The 19698-nt window shown below is 41.4% G+C and overlaps 1 protein-coding gene across 1 annotated transcript; it reads left to right on the plus strand.

The window, feature by feature from the left end:
• The first annotated feature begins 248 nt into the window (after positions 1-248).
• Positions 249-19592, plus strand: atr (ATR checkpoint kinase). The gene is made up of 48 exons (XM_030719393.1): positions 249-432; positions 576-667; positions 1477-1629; positions 1744-2651; positions 2749-2891; positions 3005-3175; positions 3377-3543; positions 3695-3847; positions 4015-4213; positions 4324-4580; positions 4708-4904; positions 5114-5214; positions 5467-5638; positions 5853-6008; positions 6100-6294; positions 6439-6534; positions 6709-6798; positions 7079-7174; positions 7280-7410; positions 7572-7715; positions 8814-8907; positions 9029-9154; positions 9594-9800; positions 10064-10177; positions 10272-10387; positions 10632-10752; positions 10837-10974; positions 11422-11590; positions 11923-12089; positions 12287-12451; positions 13104-13195; positions 13298-13389; positions 13499-13676; positions 13756-13941; positions 14123-14282; positions 14517-14696; positions 14886-15028; positions 15152-15249; positions 15389-15618; positions 16318-16452; positions 16739-16939; positions 17043-17186; positions 17742-17892; positions 17990-18146; positions 18344-18497; positions 18636-18787; positions 19005-19110; positions 19234-19592. The coding sequence occupies exons 1-48, from the start codon at positions 380-382 to the stop codon at positions 19405-19407; spliced, it is 7824 nt and encodes a 2607-aa protein (XP_030575253.1). The 5' UTR covers positions 249-379; the 3' UTR covers positions 19408-19592.
• The last annotated feature ends 106 nt before the right edge of the window (positions 19593-19698 follow it).

The following is a 19698-nucleotide window of genomic DNA, read 5'->3' on the forward strand; positions in this document are numbered from 1 at the left end:
ACTTCGTGCTTACATAAAAAACAAATGAGTATAAAAACTATAAGCCTGTGGTACTCTTAATTTTAACAATATTGTTTCTACCATTTTTATTGTTTATCCTTCTGCTATATCACATGAATTTCCCGTGCGTGATTTAAAAAGTATCGATCTTTTTATTAAACAACCAGAGGGAGCTCTTTTTAGTTTGCGTTTTGTTTGAGGTTATTGACCCTCAGTGGCTGCCGTAACAAAACAGTAACGTCATTTTGGAGCGAAAGTTTTGTAAAGCATGACAGGATGGACGGGATGTGGGGATGTGTACTGGTTAAAACTAGTCACAACTTTAAAATAAATTCTTAGAGAGGTTTTTCAAACAACGACACACAAATTTACTGTAAAAATGGAAGGTCTGGAAATGTCTGCGATGATACCGGCTCTTCAGGAGCTGGCTAGGTGAGTCCCCGGCTAAAGCTGGCTGAGAGCTAAGTAGTTACACAGGATTCATTTAGGCTGAAGTGAGTCCTCGCCTTTACTTACTTTCTATAAGACCCTCTGCTGCACCATGTCTGTGAATAACATCGTGCTGGTATTTACAGTGCCAGCGCTGCAGAGTACGACCAGGCGGCGCAGAAACCTCGACAGATCCTCTGCCAGTTCATCGACAGGATACTGACAGATGTGGATGTCGGTAAGCTGGGAATATCAGCACATACTAGGGCTAGTCACTATAACAGAAGCCCCTGAAAGTACACCGCTAAAAAAAGAGCTTATTGGTGTACACTGTCAGACGTATATGTTGTAGCTTACCATGGCTATTCAGTGTTGTGTTAAAGTAATTGCCCCTCAACATAATAAGTGGTCGTGTAGCAAGAACTGTAACCAAGTGTTTGCAACAATCAAAACGACCCCCTATGAGCAAGAATTTGGTGACAGTGAGAAGGAAAAACTCCCTTTTAATATGAAGAAACCTCTGGCAGAACCAGGCTCAGGGAGGGGCAGTCATCTGCTGCAACCGGTTGGGGGTGAGGGGGGAGAGAAAGGACAAAAGACACACTGTGGAGGAGAGCCAGAGATTAATAATAACAGATGATGATGCAGAGTGGAGTATAAACAGAGTAAAAAGAGGTGCATAAGAAGAAACATTCAGTGCATCATGGGAACCCCTCAGCAGCCTAGGCCTATTGCAGCCTAACTAAACACATAGAAGGGGCATCGGGTGGGACTAGAGATTGAAAAAGTGTGACTAATATGAATGTGTCTATTTCTGACCTCTTGCTGCAGGTTCTACAAATTTATGATCTCAAGTAGTTCACATGGAAATTGAGTTTTGGCTTCTCAGATTCATTTGTATAAAGATTTTAGGCCTGAGTTTCATACTTTGTTTTTTTTTAACTTTCTATCATTTTGTGACTTTTCAGGTTGATATTGTTAGAAAAATTTCCTGATCCTCAGCATTGGATCCAGCTCTTTTAATTAAACAGCTGCCTTTTCTTCCAGTTGCTCTAGGGTTAAGTAAGAAGTCCAGCTCAGAGCCAGCTTGTGTGATGCTGCTGGACTTTGTTCAGCACATAGTCAAATCTTCATCTCTGATGTTTGCCAACCCTGCCTGCCAGCCTGCTGACTACTCAGAAACCACACAGAGCTGCACTGGTAGGAAAATCATCTTGAAATGCTGTCATGTGATTTAAGAAATTAGTAAACAGATAAGCATGTTTTTCTCTTTCCTTTCTCCTCTGATATCTTCTCATTCCTGTTTGATTTTAGACTTCACTAAGTGGGTAGCAGTGCGTTTCCTTCGTGTGGCAGCAGCTCCAGGCTGTGACGTCATCCATGGGCGGGTTTCTGCTGTGTTGTGCTCTTTACTTCACACTCTGAGAGTCCGTGCACCATTTATCTTCAGTTGCCTCATTCGGGAATTTATATTTTTGTTCCAGGAACTCAGCACTATCCTGTACACTCATATTAGCATGCTGGCAGGACAGGGACACATTTTAGACATTCACACAAAGAGCCAATGGCCTGTAACCCTCAAGTGCTTCAGTTTATCCCCCGTTTGTGCCTCCTCATACCTCACCCCCTCTGCTCTTGTGCTCTCTTCTCCCGCTGCCTTGGAGTCACTGACTGCCGTGACGATTGATATCATAACCGACTCCCTGAGAGGAGTCGTGTCCTGTCGTGACCTGAGTGTAGCCTGGGAAACTGCATGCTTCGTCCTAGCTAACGGGAACACCAGGCTGAGGAAGACCTCCATGGTGATACTGAGAAGACTGGTGGAGCTGAGAGGCTTTCCTGAGATGCAGGGCCACGAATTCTTCACAGCCTACTTCCAGTTGCTTGAAACACACTCCTACTCTGCCACAGCAAACATAAATGAGAAACAAATTTATGAAGGAGAACTGATAAACCTGACCCGCTGCGTGTTTCACCCATCTCACGTTTCTCACTCACACTTCGAGCCCATCAACCTCTCACAGATGTTTGAGTGTGTTTGCACTCTTGCAGGAGCTGGAGTCAAGTTAGGTGTAGAAGTTACTGAGTCTCTCTGCCTGCTTTTTAGCTTCTTGCTATCTGTTGCACCAGTTTATGAGAGTGCTGCGTTGCTCAGGAGGCAGCGGGTCACAGAGGTCTGCAGGACACTAGCATGCACTGTTGGGACAGAAAATCAAGCTGAAGTATGACTCTCTTCTTTGTGTTTCCTTTGAAATTATCTTTTTGATGTCCTTACAATGTTTCCCTCTTTACAGTAACTGTGATGCTTATTTTTTGTAGTGTGCAGAAGGGTTTCTCCAAGCCGCCCTGAAGGCAGAGATAGCTTTAGTGTTGCAGGATTGTAAAGATGGAGCGACGCCTGCCAAGAAATCCTGCAAATCTGCCACCAGTTCAGTCAGTAAAACTCCAAAAATATCCTCAAGGTGAGTGCATCAACATTCAGTACTTGGCAATGGCCATGAAAATCTTAAAACAATATTTATTTGCAAATATATCTTTTGTCATATTGAAATTACGTTTGTATCTCCATGTTAAGTGAAGTGGACATGCGTGTTCGCTGTAAAGTTTGGGCTGGATTAAACAGTCGGCTGGAGGAGCTTCTGATGCTGTTGGACTCTGCTGAGCCTGAGACCACACAGAGTCTGTCTGCTCTGCAGGGTCTGGCCCTCATTCTCCACCTAGCAGCCCTCTGCTCCTCTCCTATCAGGTAATTCCCAAACATACACACATGATGTGAAACAAGCCCTCTCCCTTTCCTGCCTCTCAGAAAAAGCTCCTTTCTAGTATTTTTTTAAAAAGTTTATTAGTGTTTAATATTAGAGATTGTTAACGTTCCTGGCTCCAGTTTGACATGTCATTCACAGTGATTAATGGCATATTTTTCCTTTTTAATATCTCTTTGTTATAGCACCTTCTCACCTCTTCTCTGGGTTCCCACTGAGACTTTGAGCAGGGTCCTAAAGAGCTGTCAGTCACTGTTAGAAGGAGGATCTCAGCCTGTGTCAAATCAGAGCTACTTTCAATCTGCTGTCCAGATCACTGTCAGGGTCCTCGACTCTATACTCTACCTGACAAGTAAGGATTCATGTGCAATAACACGTATTTACACGTATTTTCCATAATTGTTCGTGTTTAGTGCAAAGATGGAAATCAAGCCCTTTACATATCCTTTATTATTATTATTATTATATTGATAATCATGCATTCTTTTGTATATTTTTTTTAGTGAGCAACCATAGTAAGGATGGGCTCCAACAAGGCGTATGTGCTCTGCTGTCTCTTCCCTGGGTGTGTGAGAACAAGTCTACCTCAACCTATAAGACTTCAGGGTTCCCATCCTGGCTGCCTGCTTTGGCTCAGAGACTCAGCTTCTGCTATTGTGAGCCTTCTTTTTGTCTGCTTTTATTTTTAAATCAAAAACTAAATATTTCTTATTTTGACTCCTTTAAAAGTTTTACAGTTGCAGTATAATAAAACATAAATGAATAAATTTAGCAGGCTATAATGTGATTGGATTCAAATCAAACTCTGTGCCTTTCCTCTCAGCACCCGAGGTCCAGGAAGTCTGTGTGTCACTGCTGGCCTTTTTACGTGGTGGTGTGTGCGAGACGTGGCGTGTGTGTGTGTTTTCAAAGGCGCTGCAGAGTCGGGAGGAGGTGGTGAGAGTGGCAGCAGTCAAGACTTTCCCTCTTCTTCTTCACAACCTGGGAAGCATGCACTACAACCTCATCGGCACTACTTTGCTGTATGGAAACTCCCACACTTCTAAAGACTTGACCACTGATATCTTCTGTCTTCTTTTCATTGTTAACTTCACTCACTTTGTTTTTCATGCTTTATGATCGATCATTTTAGTTCCAAGCTGGAGGACAGTTCAGAGCAGGTGAAAAAAGAACTTGCCAGGATCACTGGTCAGCTGAGCTGCCTCCAATCAGAGCTCTCCAGCCTTAGTGACATCCACACAGAGTCCACCTGTCTTCCCAAAATCCTCTGCCTCCATTGTAGTCTTGCAGCAGATCATGCTGGGAAAGCAGTGCCATCCCTCAAGGCAGCTGTGATTAGACCCTTTCTTCCACTGCTCAGACCACAAGCTCCAAGCAGTGTTAAACAAGGTTTGTTAGGTTGCTTTCCTATTGGGTGTTTTCTCCTATAACAAGCTTTTCACAAAAGCAAACATGATACATTCACGTCAGTTTACTGCTGCTGTTTTCTTAATCATTGCATACATTTCACTGCCAGCTTTCCTAGAAGCTCTTCCCCACCTGTGCCAGCACGTGAATCTGACTGGTGCAGACAGCGACTCGCGGGCTGTACTCTGCGCCCTCATTGGTCTAATGGAGGATTCCGATCCTGTGGTTAGAATATGCTTCAGCCAATCAGTGCGTTTCCTGCTTATAAGGACTGACAAGAACTCTGAGCAGGGCTCTTTGAATGAGGTGAGCAATTCCAGTGGAAAGATTCAAATTTTTCTGCTTAACACAAAAATACTTCAGTTTCATTATTGCGACATAATTATATTATTGTGAGGGTAAAATTTCCGCCTAGTTCCACTCAGTCAGTGTGGTTCGCTGTTGCATGTTCATGCATCTTTTGGGATTGTGACTTTCATAAATGATGGATTTTATGTGTCTTCTCATGAACACAGCTACTAGTTGCATGTCTTAAAGATGCATTCAGCAACGCTAAACTCAACAGAGATGACAACCTGCGTAACACTCTCATCCTCACCACTGGAGAGATCGGCAGGTATATAGACAGCACTTTCTCTTATTGCACAAGTTATATGATTTATAGTAATTATTTTTTATGAATGAGATGATAAGGCAGATAAAATTATTTCTGTTATATACAGAAATAAAATCTTGCTGGTTATTTTATCCATGTTTGATATTGTTTTTATATCCATTGTAATGGGTAAGTAAACTGATTTCTTTTGTTAATATACTTTAAAAGATGACTTCCATTCAGTTTCTTCATTCCTCTCCGCTCTTCTGTCAGAGCATCTCAGGGCAGTTTGGTGTCGTTTTCTCTGCTGCGTCTGCTCCACTGTCTGCTGTCCAAGTCATCCCAGGTGTCTGTAGCTGCTTACACTCAAATTCGAGCCCTGGCCACCACGAAAGGCTTGAAACTGCAGACGCTCTTCAGTCAGTACAAGAACCCCATCTGCCAGGTATCCAGTCTTTTGCTTAAACTGGACCAACTCACCTGTTTATTATGAGATGGATACATTTTAGGAACCTTGCTCCATAATACTGTTAATCATAGTATATATGTGTGCTTTTTTTTGTGTAACAGTTTAATGTGTGAGAATTGGATTGGTCTGTTTTAGAACCTGCGCATTGTGGAAAATGTACAGTCCATTACTAAAATTTCTTTACCTTTAGTTCCTGGTGGAGTCGCTACATTCACGCCATGCATCGGCCCTGCGGAGCACGCCAGATCAAGGAACTGAATCAGCCAATCAGAGGGAGCTGGCTCTGGACATTCTTGCTCAGATTGCACATGCTTTTGACTTCCCAGACCTCCACCGCTTCCTCACCGTATGTGCAGTCAAGTACATGCAACCACTTACCCAGATAATAGGCTTTATGTAATGTATATTGATTCTTGCTTGCACATTTGTATATGCAGCGGACCCTCCAGGTGTTGCTGCCCTACCTGGCAGCAAAGGCAAGCTCTACAGCTTCCGCCCTCATTCGTACTCTGGCCAATGAGCTGAAAGCAAACAGGAGAGAGATTTTGATCAATAACTTTAAGTACATCTTCAGCCATCTGGTCTGTTCTTGTACTAAGGAGGAGCTTGAGAGGGCTTTCCATTACCTACAGGTATGAACAGCTTTAGATTTACGCCAGAAATCTGTAACTTTCCATTCTTTTAAACTACGTGAAACATGATTTAACATCATGCAATTGAAGAGGTAATCTTAAAGTCACAGTTTTTGGTTGGTTTTTCTTCCTCATGTTCTTCAGAGTGAGACAGAGATTGAACTAGGCTCTCTGCTACGCCAAGACTTCCAGGGTCTTCACAATGAGCTGCTGCTGCGTCTCGGAGAGCACTACCAGCAGGTAGACACACACATGTGCACACAGATTTATAAACATTACATTTATTTCAAAATATGCCCCTTTGAGGAATTTCATCTGCATGAGGCCACCTCTGGATTAAGTGTCTCACAAATAAAACAGGCTCTGTGGTCTAAAACTAGTTTTTGTTCAAATGAGTTGTTTATTTCTTTCCAGGTATTCAATGGCTTGGCAATCTTGGCTTCCTTTGCATCTAATGATGATCCGTACCAGGGTCCCCGAGACATCACCACCCCAGAACTCATGGTACTTACCATTCTCTGCATTTGATAGTATTGTTTTCATTTTTGGTCTTAGACAAAAATGAAAACAATACTAGATTAGACAAGATTGATTAGACAAGATAATTACTTTATAAGACTCTTTAGGCTTTAGAACTTGTGATATATATTGCATGTGATTATTTAAACTAAAAATTTCATTTTTCTGTGCAAAGTAATAAATAGCAATGCAACTGATCCATCTGTTAAGAACTCATGCAACGAAACATTAAACACGAACCCGCTCGTCTTGTTGTCATCAATAGGCTGACTACTTGCAGCCGAAGCTGCTGGGGATCCTCGCCTTTTTCAACATGCAGCTGCTTAGCTCCAGTGCCGGAGAGAAGGACCGCAAGAAACTGGTAACGGATTCTCTACTAGCAGAACAGAATTTTAAATTTGATTGGTTAAATTTCCTTTTATAATTCTGCTTGTCTCAAAAACACATGTGCCCGTTCTTTGTGCAGGCTTTGACGAGTGTGATGGCTCTGATGCGACTGATGGGCTCCAAACACATCAGCTCTGTGAGAGTGAAGATGATGACGACGCTTCGCACTGGCCTCCGATACAGAGAGGACTTTCCTCTCCTCTGCTGCCAGTCAGTACCTGCATACTCTCACATAAAGTCATATTGTGGAACATTGTTTATTATTCAGTTATTATTTGAATTGTTTATGATGCACATTGCACTATTACATCTCTGAACAACAGAAAAGTAAGATTTTTACATATTTGATTTCTCCCATTTCCTGTGGACAGGACGTGGGAGTGTTTTGTGAGGAGTGTCGAACCTTCACACCTGGGCCCTCTGCTGAGTCATGTTATTGTTGCTTTGCTCCCCTTGATCCCACTGCAGCCCAAAGAAACTGCTGCTATTATCCGCTTCCTCATCCTGGACAACAGGTAGTAAACATAAACAAATTTTCACATTTCATCACTGTGAAAAACTAAGCATATCTTTCTGTTATGGTGTTTATTTTCCATCACTAGTGAGGAGCGAGATCAAACGCGCTCGTAATTGAAATGTATTATTCCAGATATTCACTGCACTTGCACAGATTTATTAAATAAACGTGTAGAAATTGGCAGTTTTGTGCATAAACCGGAGGATTCTCAACGTTCCTTTGATCAGGTAACTCTGTGGCGATACGTTACGTTTTAACCAGCTGTTTGCAGCTAGTAAGGGCAGGTAACCAGTGCTTCAGTGGCGATCACCCGGCGTTAAAGGAGGTGCATCGGTTGGCTGCAATGAAGAAATCAGCATTCTCAGAACTGGGGTTTTCCCTGTGCTTTAATGCAACAAGTGCACTGCTGCAGAAAACTGACGTTCTGATGGTGTAATTATTAATATTAATAAAAATTTAGTGTCTAACCCAACAGCCCCAAGTCAGTGGCTCTGAGTTTTACTGGTCCCGTGTATATTTTTACTGGCCTGTGGAAAAAAGAAAAGAGAGAGGAAAAGAAGCTTTTATTTTTATATGTTGAAATATTAATACAATTTAATTTATATAGTAATGTATGTTTATATTAATTTAAATCTGCAAAATAAAGTTACTAAAGCCTTGACATGAATAGGGTCTCATACACACCACGTCCCCCTTTAAACTCACCCCTGCTCGTTGCAGGTATGGCTGCCACATAAAGCAGCACGGCTGTCGACAGCGTTCAGCAAGCTGAGTAATTGAAACATCGTATCAGGCTAAGTTTAAAGTTCATCTGCATATTTTAACTTCTGTAGCTTTACTGTAGATTACCGTAGATGAAGGACTCCCACCAGCCTTTTCCCAGTAAAGTTTCTTTTTATTTTTAGTTTCAACTGTGCGTGAAACACTCGCTCTTACACGGTGACAACTGAGCGCTACAGAGTTTAAATGAAGCATCAAAGCAAAAAATTTGCATCAAGGATTTTTTTTTAAAATCAAGATATTCAAGTCACTCCATGAACCGTTGCCGCCGTACTTTTTAATATCATAGATCCTCAATTCTATCATTTTATTGCAGGGAAGAGGTCAATGACTACCTTCATGAGATTTACTTTCTACCAGACCATCCTGAGCTAAAAGACATTCACACAGTTCTGCAGGATTGCAAAAAGGTCTGTATGAAGATCACAATGATTTAAAAAAAAAAACAAAAACAAAAGCTTGATTGACAGTGTTAAAGATGAACATGTGTACATCAGATTGTGTTATTTTATTTTCCTTTCTTTCTTCCAGCTGACGGCCAGCAGCAGCGACCTGGCCGCAGCGTTGCAGCTCTCCATGAGAGCCGTTCAACATGAGAATGTGGACGTGAGGATCCACGCGCTGACCAGCCTCAGGGACATGATGCATAGCAACCAGGTACACCCTTAATAAAGTGCTAAAGTGAAGCTCCCTGTTTGCAAATAAAACTCTGAAAAGAAAGCAATGAAATCAGTAGACTGTTCACTATGAATAATTTTCCAGACTCACTGACTGCATAATCTGTGGGGAAACTGTGTGTTTTTCATGCAGCTCATCTTTGTAGAAAGTAATATGAAAGTGAAAAATGGGATCAGGGATTAGGAATTGTATACCATTACAGCGACGTGTCCATAAATTAACATAATATAACACATCTTATATCTTAAATTGGTGTTTCTATTCTCGACTAATGCCGATCATGCCCTTTATCATTAATTCACTTCCAGCATAGTCCAACTTGAACTTCTTGCTGTTACCCACCTTTGCATTTAGGCTGCAGTTACCTTTCACTGCTGTGATTTACATCAACTTATCACACTATACATGAATATTGCAGGAGTGGCTGCTGCGGCAGGTTTGTGCGAGTGAGGCTGTGGAGCCGGTCATTTCCAACCTGGTGTCAGTGCTGCTGAAAGGCTGCCAGGATTCATCACCAGAGGCCAGGCTGCTCTGCGGGGAGTGTCTGGGGGAGCTGGGCGCCGTGGATCCAGGACGCCTGGACCTGTCGCAAACACACACCCACGGCAACCACAACACCTTTGTGGTAAGTACCTAACATAAATAAATGTATGTATTATGTTAGTTATTTAGCAAATTTAATGTTTAATAGGTATTATACATTTTGCTTCCTCTTTTCCATGGCCACATCAGATTATATGAATTTCCATATTTTGGCCATTTATTGAGTTCAAAACTTTTGAGGTGAGATGAGCTCACTGTGTAACATACTTCAGTCACAAGCAGACACATCGGGTTTATGTGACACTGTGGAAACCAAAGTTAAGTGAACTGTGGGTTTTTTTTCAGAGCGGGGTTGATGATCCTAACTTTGCCTATGATTTGCTAACTGAACTAACCAGAATATTTCTGGCGTACGCTGATGACGTGAGAGCTCAAGACTCTGCTGCTTATGCAATTCAGGTATACAACAGCTTCAATGAGTGTGTGTGTCTCTGTTTCATTTTTGTTTATGTTGAAATGTGTGTTTGTATGGGCGGTTTTATTCCCACTGTAGGAACTGCTCTCCATATTTGAGTGTCGCGAGGGTCGAATTGACTCACCAGGCCGCCGTCTGTGGAGGAGATTCCCCGAGCAGATTCAAGAAATACTGGAGCCTCACCTCAACAGCAGGTTTATGTTTACACCTTCATACTGTAGATTTTCATACACACCTACCCTTCCTTGTTATTGTCTTAGTCAGAATTCAGGAAATAAATCCCTCAAATTAAAATTAAGTTACCTTTACTCTCCTCTTTTTGCCTACATTTTATCTTGCTCTCCTTTTTTTTTTTTAATTTACAAATTTCCTCCATTCTTCTGTCTCCTTTCCTTGTAAATCACTCATTCTTTTGGATTCTCTTTCTCTTACCTGCAGATATAAGAGCAGTCAGAAGGAGGTGAACTGGTCTAAGCTGAAGAAACCAGTGTACCTCAGCAACAGAGGCAGCAAGTTCTCTGACTGGTCAGCCACCTGGGCTGGATATCTCATCAGCAAGGTTCGCACATCTCTTTGAATTTTTTTCAGTAGCATTAGCTTGTTCTTCAAGTCAGAAATTTAGGAAAGTTTCTGCATTCTCCAGGTGAGACATGAGTTGGCCAGCAAGGTGTTCAGATGCTGTTGTTTCATCATCAAACACGACTACAAGGTCACAATCTACCTGCTGCCACATATTCTGCTCTACATGCTGCTGGGCTGCACACCTGCAGAACAGCAAGAGGTGAGGACACATCTGTATCACTTGCGCATGCAGTGTGAGTTCATCCATGTCTTTCATACACGTGTCTCTTTTTCTTCTTATTTTGGCTGGTCCCTTTAGTTGTTGCCACAGTGGATCATCTGTCTTCATCTCACCCTGTCCCTAGCATCCTCTTCTGCCACACCAACCCTCTGCATGTCCTCCTTCACTGCGTGAATCTTCTCTGAGGTCTTCCTGTTTTCAGCATCCTTTGTCCAACATATTTACTCTCCCTTCTCTGCACATGTCCAAACAAGCTCATCCTTACCTCTCTAACTTTGTCTCCAAACCATTCAACCAGAGCTGTCCCTCTGATGTACTCATTTCTAATCTTGTTCCTCCTGGTCACTCCCAATGAAAATCATAACATCGTACATGTACTTTTAGTCTTTGTTAATTTTTGTTTGGCTGTTTTTGTTTCTCTCAAAGGTAACCAAGGAAATGCTGGCTGTACTGACAGAGGGAGATGGACGAGCCGAGGGGCTTGCCCAGGAGACGGCCTCGAGCCTATCACAACTGAGCACTCAGACTGTGTTCAGCATGTTGTCACACCTCACACAGTGGAGCCGCCACATCCTCTACTCCAAACCCAAGCATGGTAAGAGACACACAAATGCACACTTGTAGCATCAGTCAGTATTGAAATGCTTCCCTCAGAAAGTGTATTTACTGAAACAAGCGTTAAAAACAACTGGATTCAAGTTTGCAAAATTAGTTGCATTTAATTGGAATTTTAAGCAAATCTAAAGTGTTTACGTCGCCTCACAATTGTTGTGTTGCTGTTGTGTGTGACAAAACAACTAATTATTTATATGATAATGAGGCTTTTACACTTTATTTGCAGTGAACTGTATAAAAAATGCATTTCACCTCATTGTTCACTCACCCTAATTATTTCCTAAAGTAAAAAACTAAAATGTGTTATTGCAGAGAGTGGGGATTATCAGCGCATAGTGGCCTTCTTGAAAGGTATCCCACAGGATGTTCTGGCCAAAGCGTCTCTGCGATCCAAAGCGTACACTCGTGCCCTCATGCACTTTGAAGCTTACATCCTGGAAAATAAAGAAAACATCCAGGACCACCTCACCTTCCTGCAGGTCAGACAACAATTTCGTTATTAACCATTAAATAAAAGACTTACTCAGGACTTTGCCTGCATTATAAAAGTTATCTTGACTGCAACAAGTCCAATAGTACAAGTGCAGTTTTCTTTTAACTACTCATCCAGTTAATCTCTGTGGTGGACTTCAAGCTCGTCTGGTAAAATTGTGATGTGCGTGATTGGTTGTCTCAGACGCTGTATGCTGCAATGCATGAGCCAGATGGAGTGAGAGGTGTCAACGCTTTGAGGAGGGAGGAGCCATCACTCCAGGAACAGATACTTGAACACGAGAGCATCGGGCTGCTCCGCGACGCCACCGCCTGCTATGACCGAGCCATACAGCTGGAGTCAGACCAGGTACCCAAACACAAACAGTCCATACACCAGGCTTCACAGCTGAGTTAGAAAATGTTTCAGGCTTATTGATTGTTTGACAATATCGTATTTTGCTCCCCTGCATTTTCTGACTTTCAGGCTTTACTTATTGCCAATGAAAATACATTTTAAAATGTTTCTATAAGATGTCTTCTTCACAATGAGAGTGTACTAATACACAGCATACTGTAACTTGTTTTGAAGTATGTTGTCTATACTGTCTACATACACGTGTTGTCCAGAATAAAATGGTAGGAGTGGACTGTGTATTTATATTTCTGGAAATTTTTTTTTTTTTCCACTCTCACCCCACCAGAGGTAGAGCAAATAAAAATTAATGCAAGGATCAGCAGTCAAATCAGTTTATTTATATAGCAAATTTAAACACAACAGATGTTGACCAAAGTGCAGGACAGCAGGTCAAACCAACAAAAATCAACAAGAAGTTATATATTTGCGTTTATAAGCAGATTAACTGATATACTTAATAAAATGGCTGATAACTTTATATGCAATATGCTAGTTTAATGTGTTTTCCTACAGTATGTTAATTCTCTTGTTGCCATAAAAGATAATTAATTTGCTGTTTTTTGTTCTTGATATTTGATCATATTGATTATCACTTTGTGTATAGATAGCTCATTATCATGGAGTGATGACCTCTATGCTCGGCCTGGGGCAGCTGTCCACAGTCATCACGCAAGTCAATGGAGTGCTGGCCAACAAGTAAGAAACATATACATAAAAATACATCTAATTCTTACTAAATGTGATTTTTAATTTAAGTTTATAAAGGTTCACCTAATTTAGGAATATATGTCTATTTAGACTCCAATGGAAGTCAGAGCTCAACTGCTACAGGGTAGAGGCAGCCTGGAAGCTCGGAAAATGGGACCTGCTGGAAGATTATTTGAGTTCAGGTAGCGCAGAAACAGGGCAGGTCCTTGAAAATTGCAACATCTTAAACCACTGGTGACTCACTGCAGCATGGATCTGCCTCAAACATAGTTTTCTATTCTGCGTCTCCAGACCAGCAGTCCAATACATGGGGTGTGCGACTCGGCCAGATGCTGCTCTCGGCTAAGAAGCAGGATGCTGAAAATTTCTATGAGAAGCTGAAGCTGGTGAGGAAGGAACAGGTCGTCCCTCTGTCAGCTGCCAGTTATGAGTGTGGAACCTACCAGAGAGGATACGAGTATATTGTCAGGTCTGTGGTTGTGAGCGCAGTTTAGAATCAAGTTTTTGTGTTTTAATAACTTTCTAATAAAGTATTTGTGTGTGTTTAGACTCCACATGCTCAGCGAGTTGGAGCACGCGTTCACGCAGCTGCAGAAACACAGGGAGGGCGCCGTCTCCAGCCCCAGCCAGCTGCTTCCCCATTGGTCAGATCGGCTGGAGATGACACAAAATTCATTCAGGGCCAAGGAGCCGATCCTGGCCCTCCGCCGGGCCCTGCTCAGCCTGGAACCACAGTAAGGAAGTAGAAACCTCTACGCAAACATTATCACATTTTAGTTGCAAAGATTTGAACATCCTGTTTTTCAGAAACACATCCAGATCTAACTAAAATACCTTCTTAATGCAACAGGATTTCTGTATTTTGAATTCTTTCTAAACTCACATATGCATTTATCATTTCACTCTGTGCTGCAGACCTGTGATTAAGGAGCTGGTTGGGGAGTGCTGGTTACAAAGTGCCCGGGTGGCCAGGAAAGCAGGGCACCATCAGACAGCCTTTAACGCCCTTCTTAATGCAGAAAACACAAATCTAGCTGAACTTGTTACCGAGAAGGCAAAGTGGCTTTGGTCTAAGGTATAACGAGGCTGCAAATAAAACCAATATACAATATATGATGAAAAACTGCATGCAATATATTCACATTTGTACATTTTTCACTGCATAGTTTGAATCTCTGAAACCAGAAAACATTTTCTTTAGTGTTTTCCTATTTGCATTTAAGTTCTTCTGTTTCAGAAATTAGATTTTCACACGTGCATAACCAAACGATGCTAATAAAGCCTAATTTGTCTGTCCGACTATCATCAGGGAGATGTCCACCAAGCCCTGATCGTTCTGCAGAAGGGTGTGACCCAGTGCTTCCCTGAAGATCAGCCCCTGACAGATCCTCGCAGCCTGCAGACTAAAGGCAAAGCCATGCTGCTGGTGGGACGCTTCATGGAGGAGACGGCCAACTTTGAGTCTAATGCTGTCATGAAGACGTACAAGGTTGATATATGAAAACATTTTCAAACTAGATTCTACAAATACTTGTGCAGCAGGCTCTGAAAATGTTACATGAAATTACAAAATGGTGAAAAATGCAGTGATGCAAACTTTATAAAACACTCCTCCCGTGATGTGGCAACAAAGCAGACTTCTGTATCACTTGCATTCACCTTGTGTTGTACCATTTAGGATGTGACAAACCTCCTACCAGAGTGGGAGGATGGCAACTTCTACTTAGCCAAGTACTATGACAAAGTGATGCCAATGGTGACGGATAACAAACTGGAGAAACAGGGTAACCTCATCCGATACATCGTCATGTTCTTTGGAAAGTAAGTTTTTGCTCTTTCTACTGATTTGCAACCTTGCAGAGTATAATCAGAGCTTTTATCAGTTACTTCAGACCATTTAATTTCTTCATCAAACAATATCTTTATAAACTTTCTCCGTCCCAGTGCGCTGCAGTTTGGAAACCAGTATATCTACCAGGCCATGCCTCGCATGCTGTCCCTCTGGCTGGACTTTGGAGCCAAAGTGTGCGAATGTGAGAAAGGTGGGCAATTCGCACACAGGAGTGAGAGATTTCCAGTTTAAGGCAAATTCATTTGCAAAACCCGCTGCTTTCCACTTACTTATTTTTAGCATTGTCTTTTCATTAACTCTTTAAATTATATGTAATTCCTTCTCCTCAGCTGGGCGAGCAGACAGACAGATGCGACAGGAGCTCAGTAAAATCAACACAGTAGTGAGTGAGCATTGTGCTAACCTGGCACCATACCAGTTCCTGACCGCATTTTCCCAGCTCATCTCAAGGGTGTGTCACTCCAGCGACGAGGTCTTCTCTGTCCTCATGACCATTGTAGCCAAAGTGTTCCACGCGTACCCCCAACAGGCTATGTGGCTAATGACTGCTGTCTGCAAGGTAGGTGTATTTGTGTACAGTTTTGTTGTTGTTGTTGTTGTTGTTTTTTAAGGTACTCTAAAGAATCTTTAAGTCTTCTATAGTTGATTGCCTACATGGTACCATATCTATTATATAACTATCACAGTACTGTGCAAAAGTCTCGAGCCACCCCTCATTTTTAAATTTTGCCAAGAAAATGGAAATTTCAAATTTGCCTTCATCACTCCATAAGACCTGTTGCAGCTGATTTTCAGTCCCATTCTTGTTTAATTTGGGATACCTCACACTTTTCTCCCTGTTTCCCTTCCTTAAGAATGGCTTCTTGACAACCACCTTTTTACTGAGACCATTTCCGATGAGGCTTCAGAAAACAATAGATGTATCTCTTCTTTTGTCCTCCACTTATCCAGTAGCCAGTGTCAAAAGAAAACCTTTGAAATACCTTCAGAAAGGCTGGACAACTGTTACTCAAAACCACTTTAAAAAAGGGTGGCTCAAGACTTTTGTACTGTGTATGAAGTTTAACGTTTGCGAGTCTGTTCATGTTTGTTTCCTTCATTTGATTTGAAGTGTTATTTAGCAGATCAGTTCTTACAAAAATTGCAAATCCTGTGTTACAGTTTGTGTAATGAATTAACAGCCAAATGTTTCTGCATGCAAAATACTGCTGCTGTGTGTTCATCGCTTGTTTTTTTGTTTGTTTTGTTTTGTTTCCAGTCGTCCTACCCCATGCGTATGAATCGCTGTAATCAGATCCTTAAGAAAGCCGTCAGTCTTAAACAGTCTCTGGAAAAATTCATTGGAGATGCCAACAGACTGACAGACAAGTTTCTGGAGCTCTGTAACAAGCCGGTACACACACACACACACACACACTTTTAAATCAAGACAATTCTTCAATCATGTTTTAACATTCTGTTTATTAGGTTAGATGTTGGGTCATCTGTTTAATTTTGGATCTACAACATACAGTAATAATAAAGCTATTGTGTGTTTCAAAATCCTATTTTTATCAAACATATTTTGTCCCTAGATTAGATTATCCTGATGAGAATGTGGAACCGCACTGCAGCAGGGATTAAAACTATAAATACAGAGTAGGTGGCAGTAGATAGAGATTTATGTATGTGTCTTTCAGGTTGATGGTAACAGCACTACCCTCAGTATGAGCATTCACTTCAAGCAGCTGAAACGTCTGGTGGAGGAGCCGACCTTCAGTCAGATCCTGATCCCTCTGCAGTCGGTCCTCATCCCAACACTGCCCTCCACAGGCGGAGCGAACACACAGCATGACGCCTTCCCCGGACACTGGGCATACCTGGATGGCTTTGAAGACACTGTAAGTGAAAGAGGGCGTTAAATATTGTGACCCCGTCTCAGTGGTATATTTAGTATTCAGCAAGAGTTGATGACAGTAACAAAAAATAATGTTGTGTATGTAGGTGGAGATCTTGGCTTCTTTACAGAAGCCAAAGAAGATAAGTCTGAAGGGTTCAGATGGCCGGAGTTACACCATGATGTGTAAACCTAAAGATGACCTGAGGAAGGACTGCAGGCTCATGGAATTCAACTGTCTCATCAATAAGGTATGTGTGAGATTTCATTCAAATTAAATGGATATATTGTGAGTTCTGGCTATAGAGGGACTCTTAGATTAAGCCAAGAAATAAATAAAAAGCAAGGTCAGAATAAAATGAATTACTAAACAACATTAAATAAACACTTTAGTATATTTATGTATAAAAACTTAACAAATTGTGTGTTCCCATGAAAAGCAAACAGGAAAATACAGTTAAATGAGATTGTTTTTACTGGGAAAGTTATTTTTCTACATTTTTCTCATAAGAGCTCACTTTTATATTTTGTGAACTATTTGCTCTTGAAGTCTACTTTTCCTGCATTTTATTTTATGTGTTATTCTGGACTCAAAATTGATAATAAAAATTAATCATCTTCTCTTATTGTGAACAAAAACTGAACATCTTTAAATCTTTTAAGTACAGGAGCTCATTATATAGTGCAGCTGTACTTGATAAATTGGTATGTGTGCAAAGTGTGTCCCAATACTCAAAGTGTGTGTGAAGAGCAGCATTTATATATGTGTGTGTGTGTGTGTGTGTCCATGCTTTGTCTTTGTGCAGTGCCTACGTAAAGATGCTGAGTCCAGACGTAGGGAGCTACATATCCGCACGTATGCTGTGATTCCCCTCAATGAGGAGTGCGGCATCATCGAATGGGTCAACAACACTGCTGGACTGCGGCACATTCTTACCAAGCTATACAAAGAAAGAGGTATCCTTTCTCATAATGTCCACAATCACATATGTTTTTTTTTTTTAATAAGTGTGCTGGGATAATTAAATGGTTCATATCTGTTTATTTTTTTAAGGTATCTACCTATCAGGTAAAGAGCTCAGGAAGCTTATTCTTCCAAAGACAGCTCCCTTTGAGGAAAAACTGCGAATCCACAAGGAGGTGCTGTGTGCACAACACCCCCCTGTCTTCTATGAATGGTTCCTCCGGACCTTCCCTGACCCCACGTCATGGTACGACCTTCATTGCAACACCTATAATTACACTCATATAGGTCAGTCATTTACATTTAACATCTGAACCATGTTTGAAAGAAGCTCTTTCTGTTCTGGATTTAAAAAAGAAAGTCAAATTAAAGGTCTATTTAAAGTGTAATTTAAGATCAAGGTAAATCATAGAATAAATGTTTGGTGTATTTGTGTGTTTACAGGTACAGCAGTCGCTCGGCATACTGTCGCTCCACTGCTGTGATGTCCATGGTGGGCTACATCCTGGGCTTGGGTGATCGCCACGGAGAAAACATCCTCTTTGACTCCTTCACTGGGGAATGTGTTCATGTGGACTTCAACTGCCTCTTTAACAAGGTTTGTTTTTGCCTCAGATTCCATTAAAATATTATTTAGGAATATTATTATATTGATTGTTTATTATATTTCTGCTTAACACCAATTCATGTTGTTGCTGTCAATTTTTGCTTCTACTATTCTCTGCCTATCCACTAGGGGGAGACATTTGACGTGCCAGAGGTTGTTCCCTTTCGTCTGACCCAAAACATGGTCCATGCTATGGGGCCCATGGGCACTGAAGGCCTCTTTAGGCAGGCCTGTGAGGTTACACTGAGACTAATGAGAGACCAGAGAGAGCCACTCATGAGGTACACTCACATAAAAAAAAATGTTATCATGATAAAATTCAACCTTTTATGAATCTCTATATAAAGGATGTGACTTAAAAACGTAGGGAGCAGAGCATATTTATTCATTAAGGTGAATAAAATCAACAGAATTTAACATCAGGGCCATTAAACTCAGACAGTAACTCTCAATCAGCTTTCTAAAGTCAAAGTTTCTGTTTTTAATTTCCCCTGTAAGTGTGCTTAAGACCTTCCTACATGACCCACTGGTGGAGTGGAGCAAGCAAGCCAAAGGACAATCAAAAGCTCAGGCCAATGAGACAGGAGAGATAGTTAATGAAAAGGTGGGCATATTTCTTGATTTTTTTTTTTTTTTTTTTGACTCTTAAATTACATTTACTTGCACATACAGCACGTGTAGATGCAATAAAACCTAATTATGTGTTTTCTTTATGTTTCTCTGCCAGGCTAAAACCCACGTGTGTGACATCGAGCAGCGCCTGCAGGGGGTGATTAAAAGCAGGAATAAAGTGCTGGGTCTGCCTCTGTCCATAGAGGGGCACGTTCATTACCTCATACAGGAATCCACGGATGACAAACTGCTCTGTCTGATGTATTTAGGCTGGGGGCCTTACTTGTAGAAAAAAAAAAGCAGTCATTTCAGGAGAATTTAATATGCAATCCAAGCACTTTTGACTGTTTACATTATCCTGATAATTCAGTGTTTTGCTGTACCTTTTCCATTTCCAGTTTTCTAGAAAAAAAATCATAAATGCAGCACTGTTGTACATTCCCTTGTAATAAAGCTACTCTGTTGATAAACATGCCAAACTGTGTCATCTAATCTCTTAACCCTCCTTAGACTTACAGAGGCAGTCAGGCTGTCAGCTGAATGTTTTAATCCCCTCTCACCTTCTGTTTCTTCACTTCTG

This window comes from Archocentrus centrarchus, chromosome 22 (genome assembly GCF_007364275.1).
Source record: "Archocentrus centrarchus isolate MPI-CPG fArcCen1 chromosome 22, fArcCen1, whole genome shotgun sequence".
Lineage (NCBI taxonomy): Eukaryota > Metazoa > Chordata > Actinopteri > Cichliformes > Cichlidae > Archocentrus > Archocentrus centrarchus.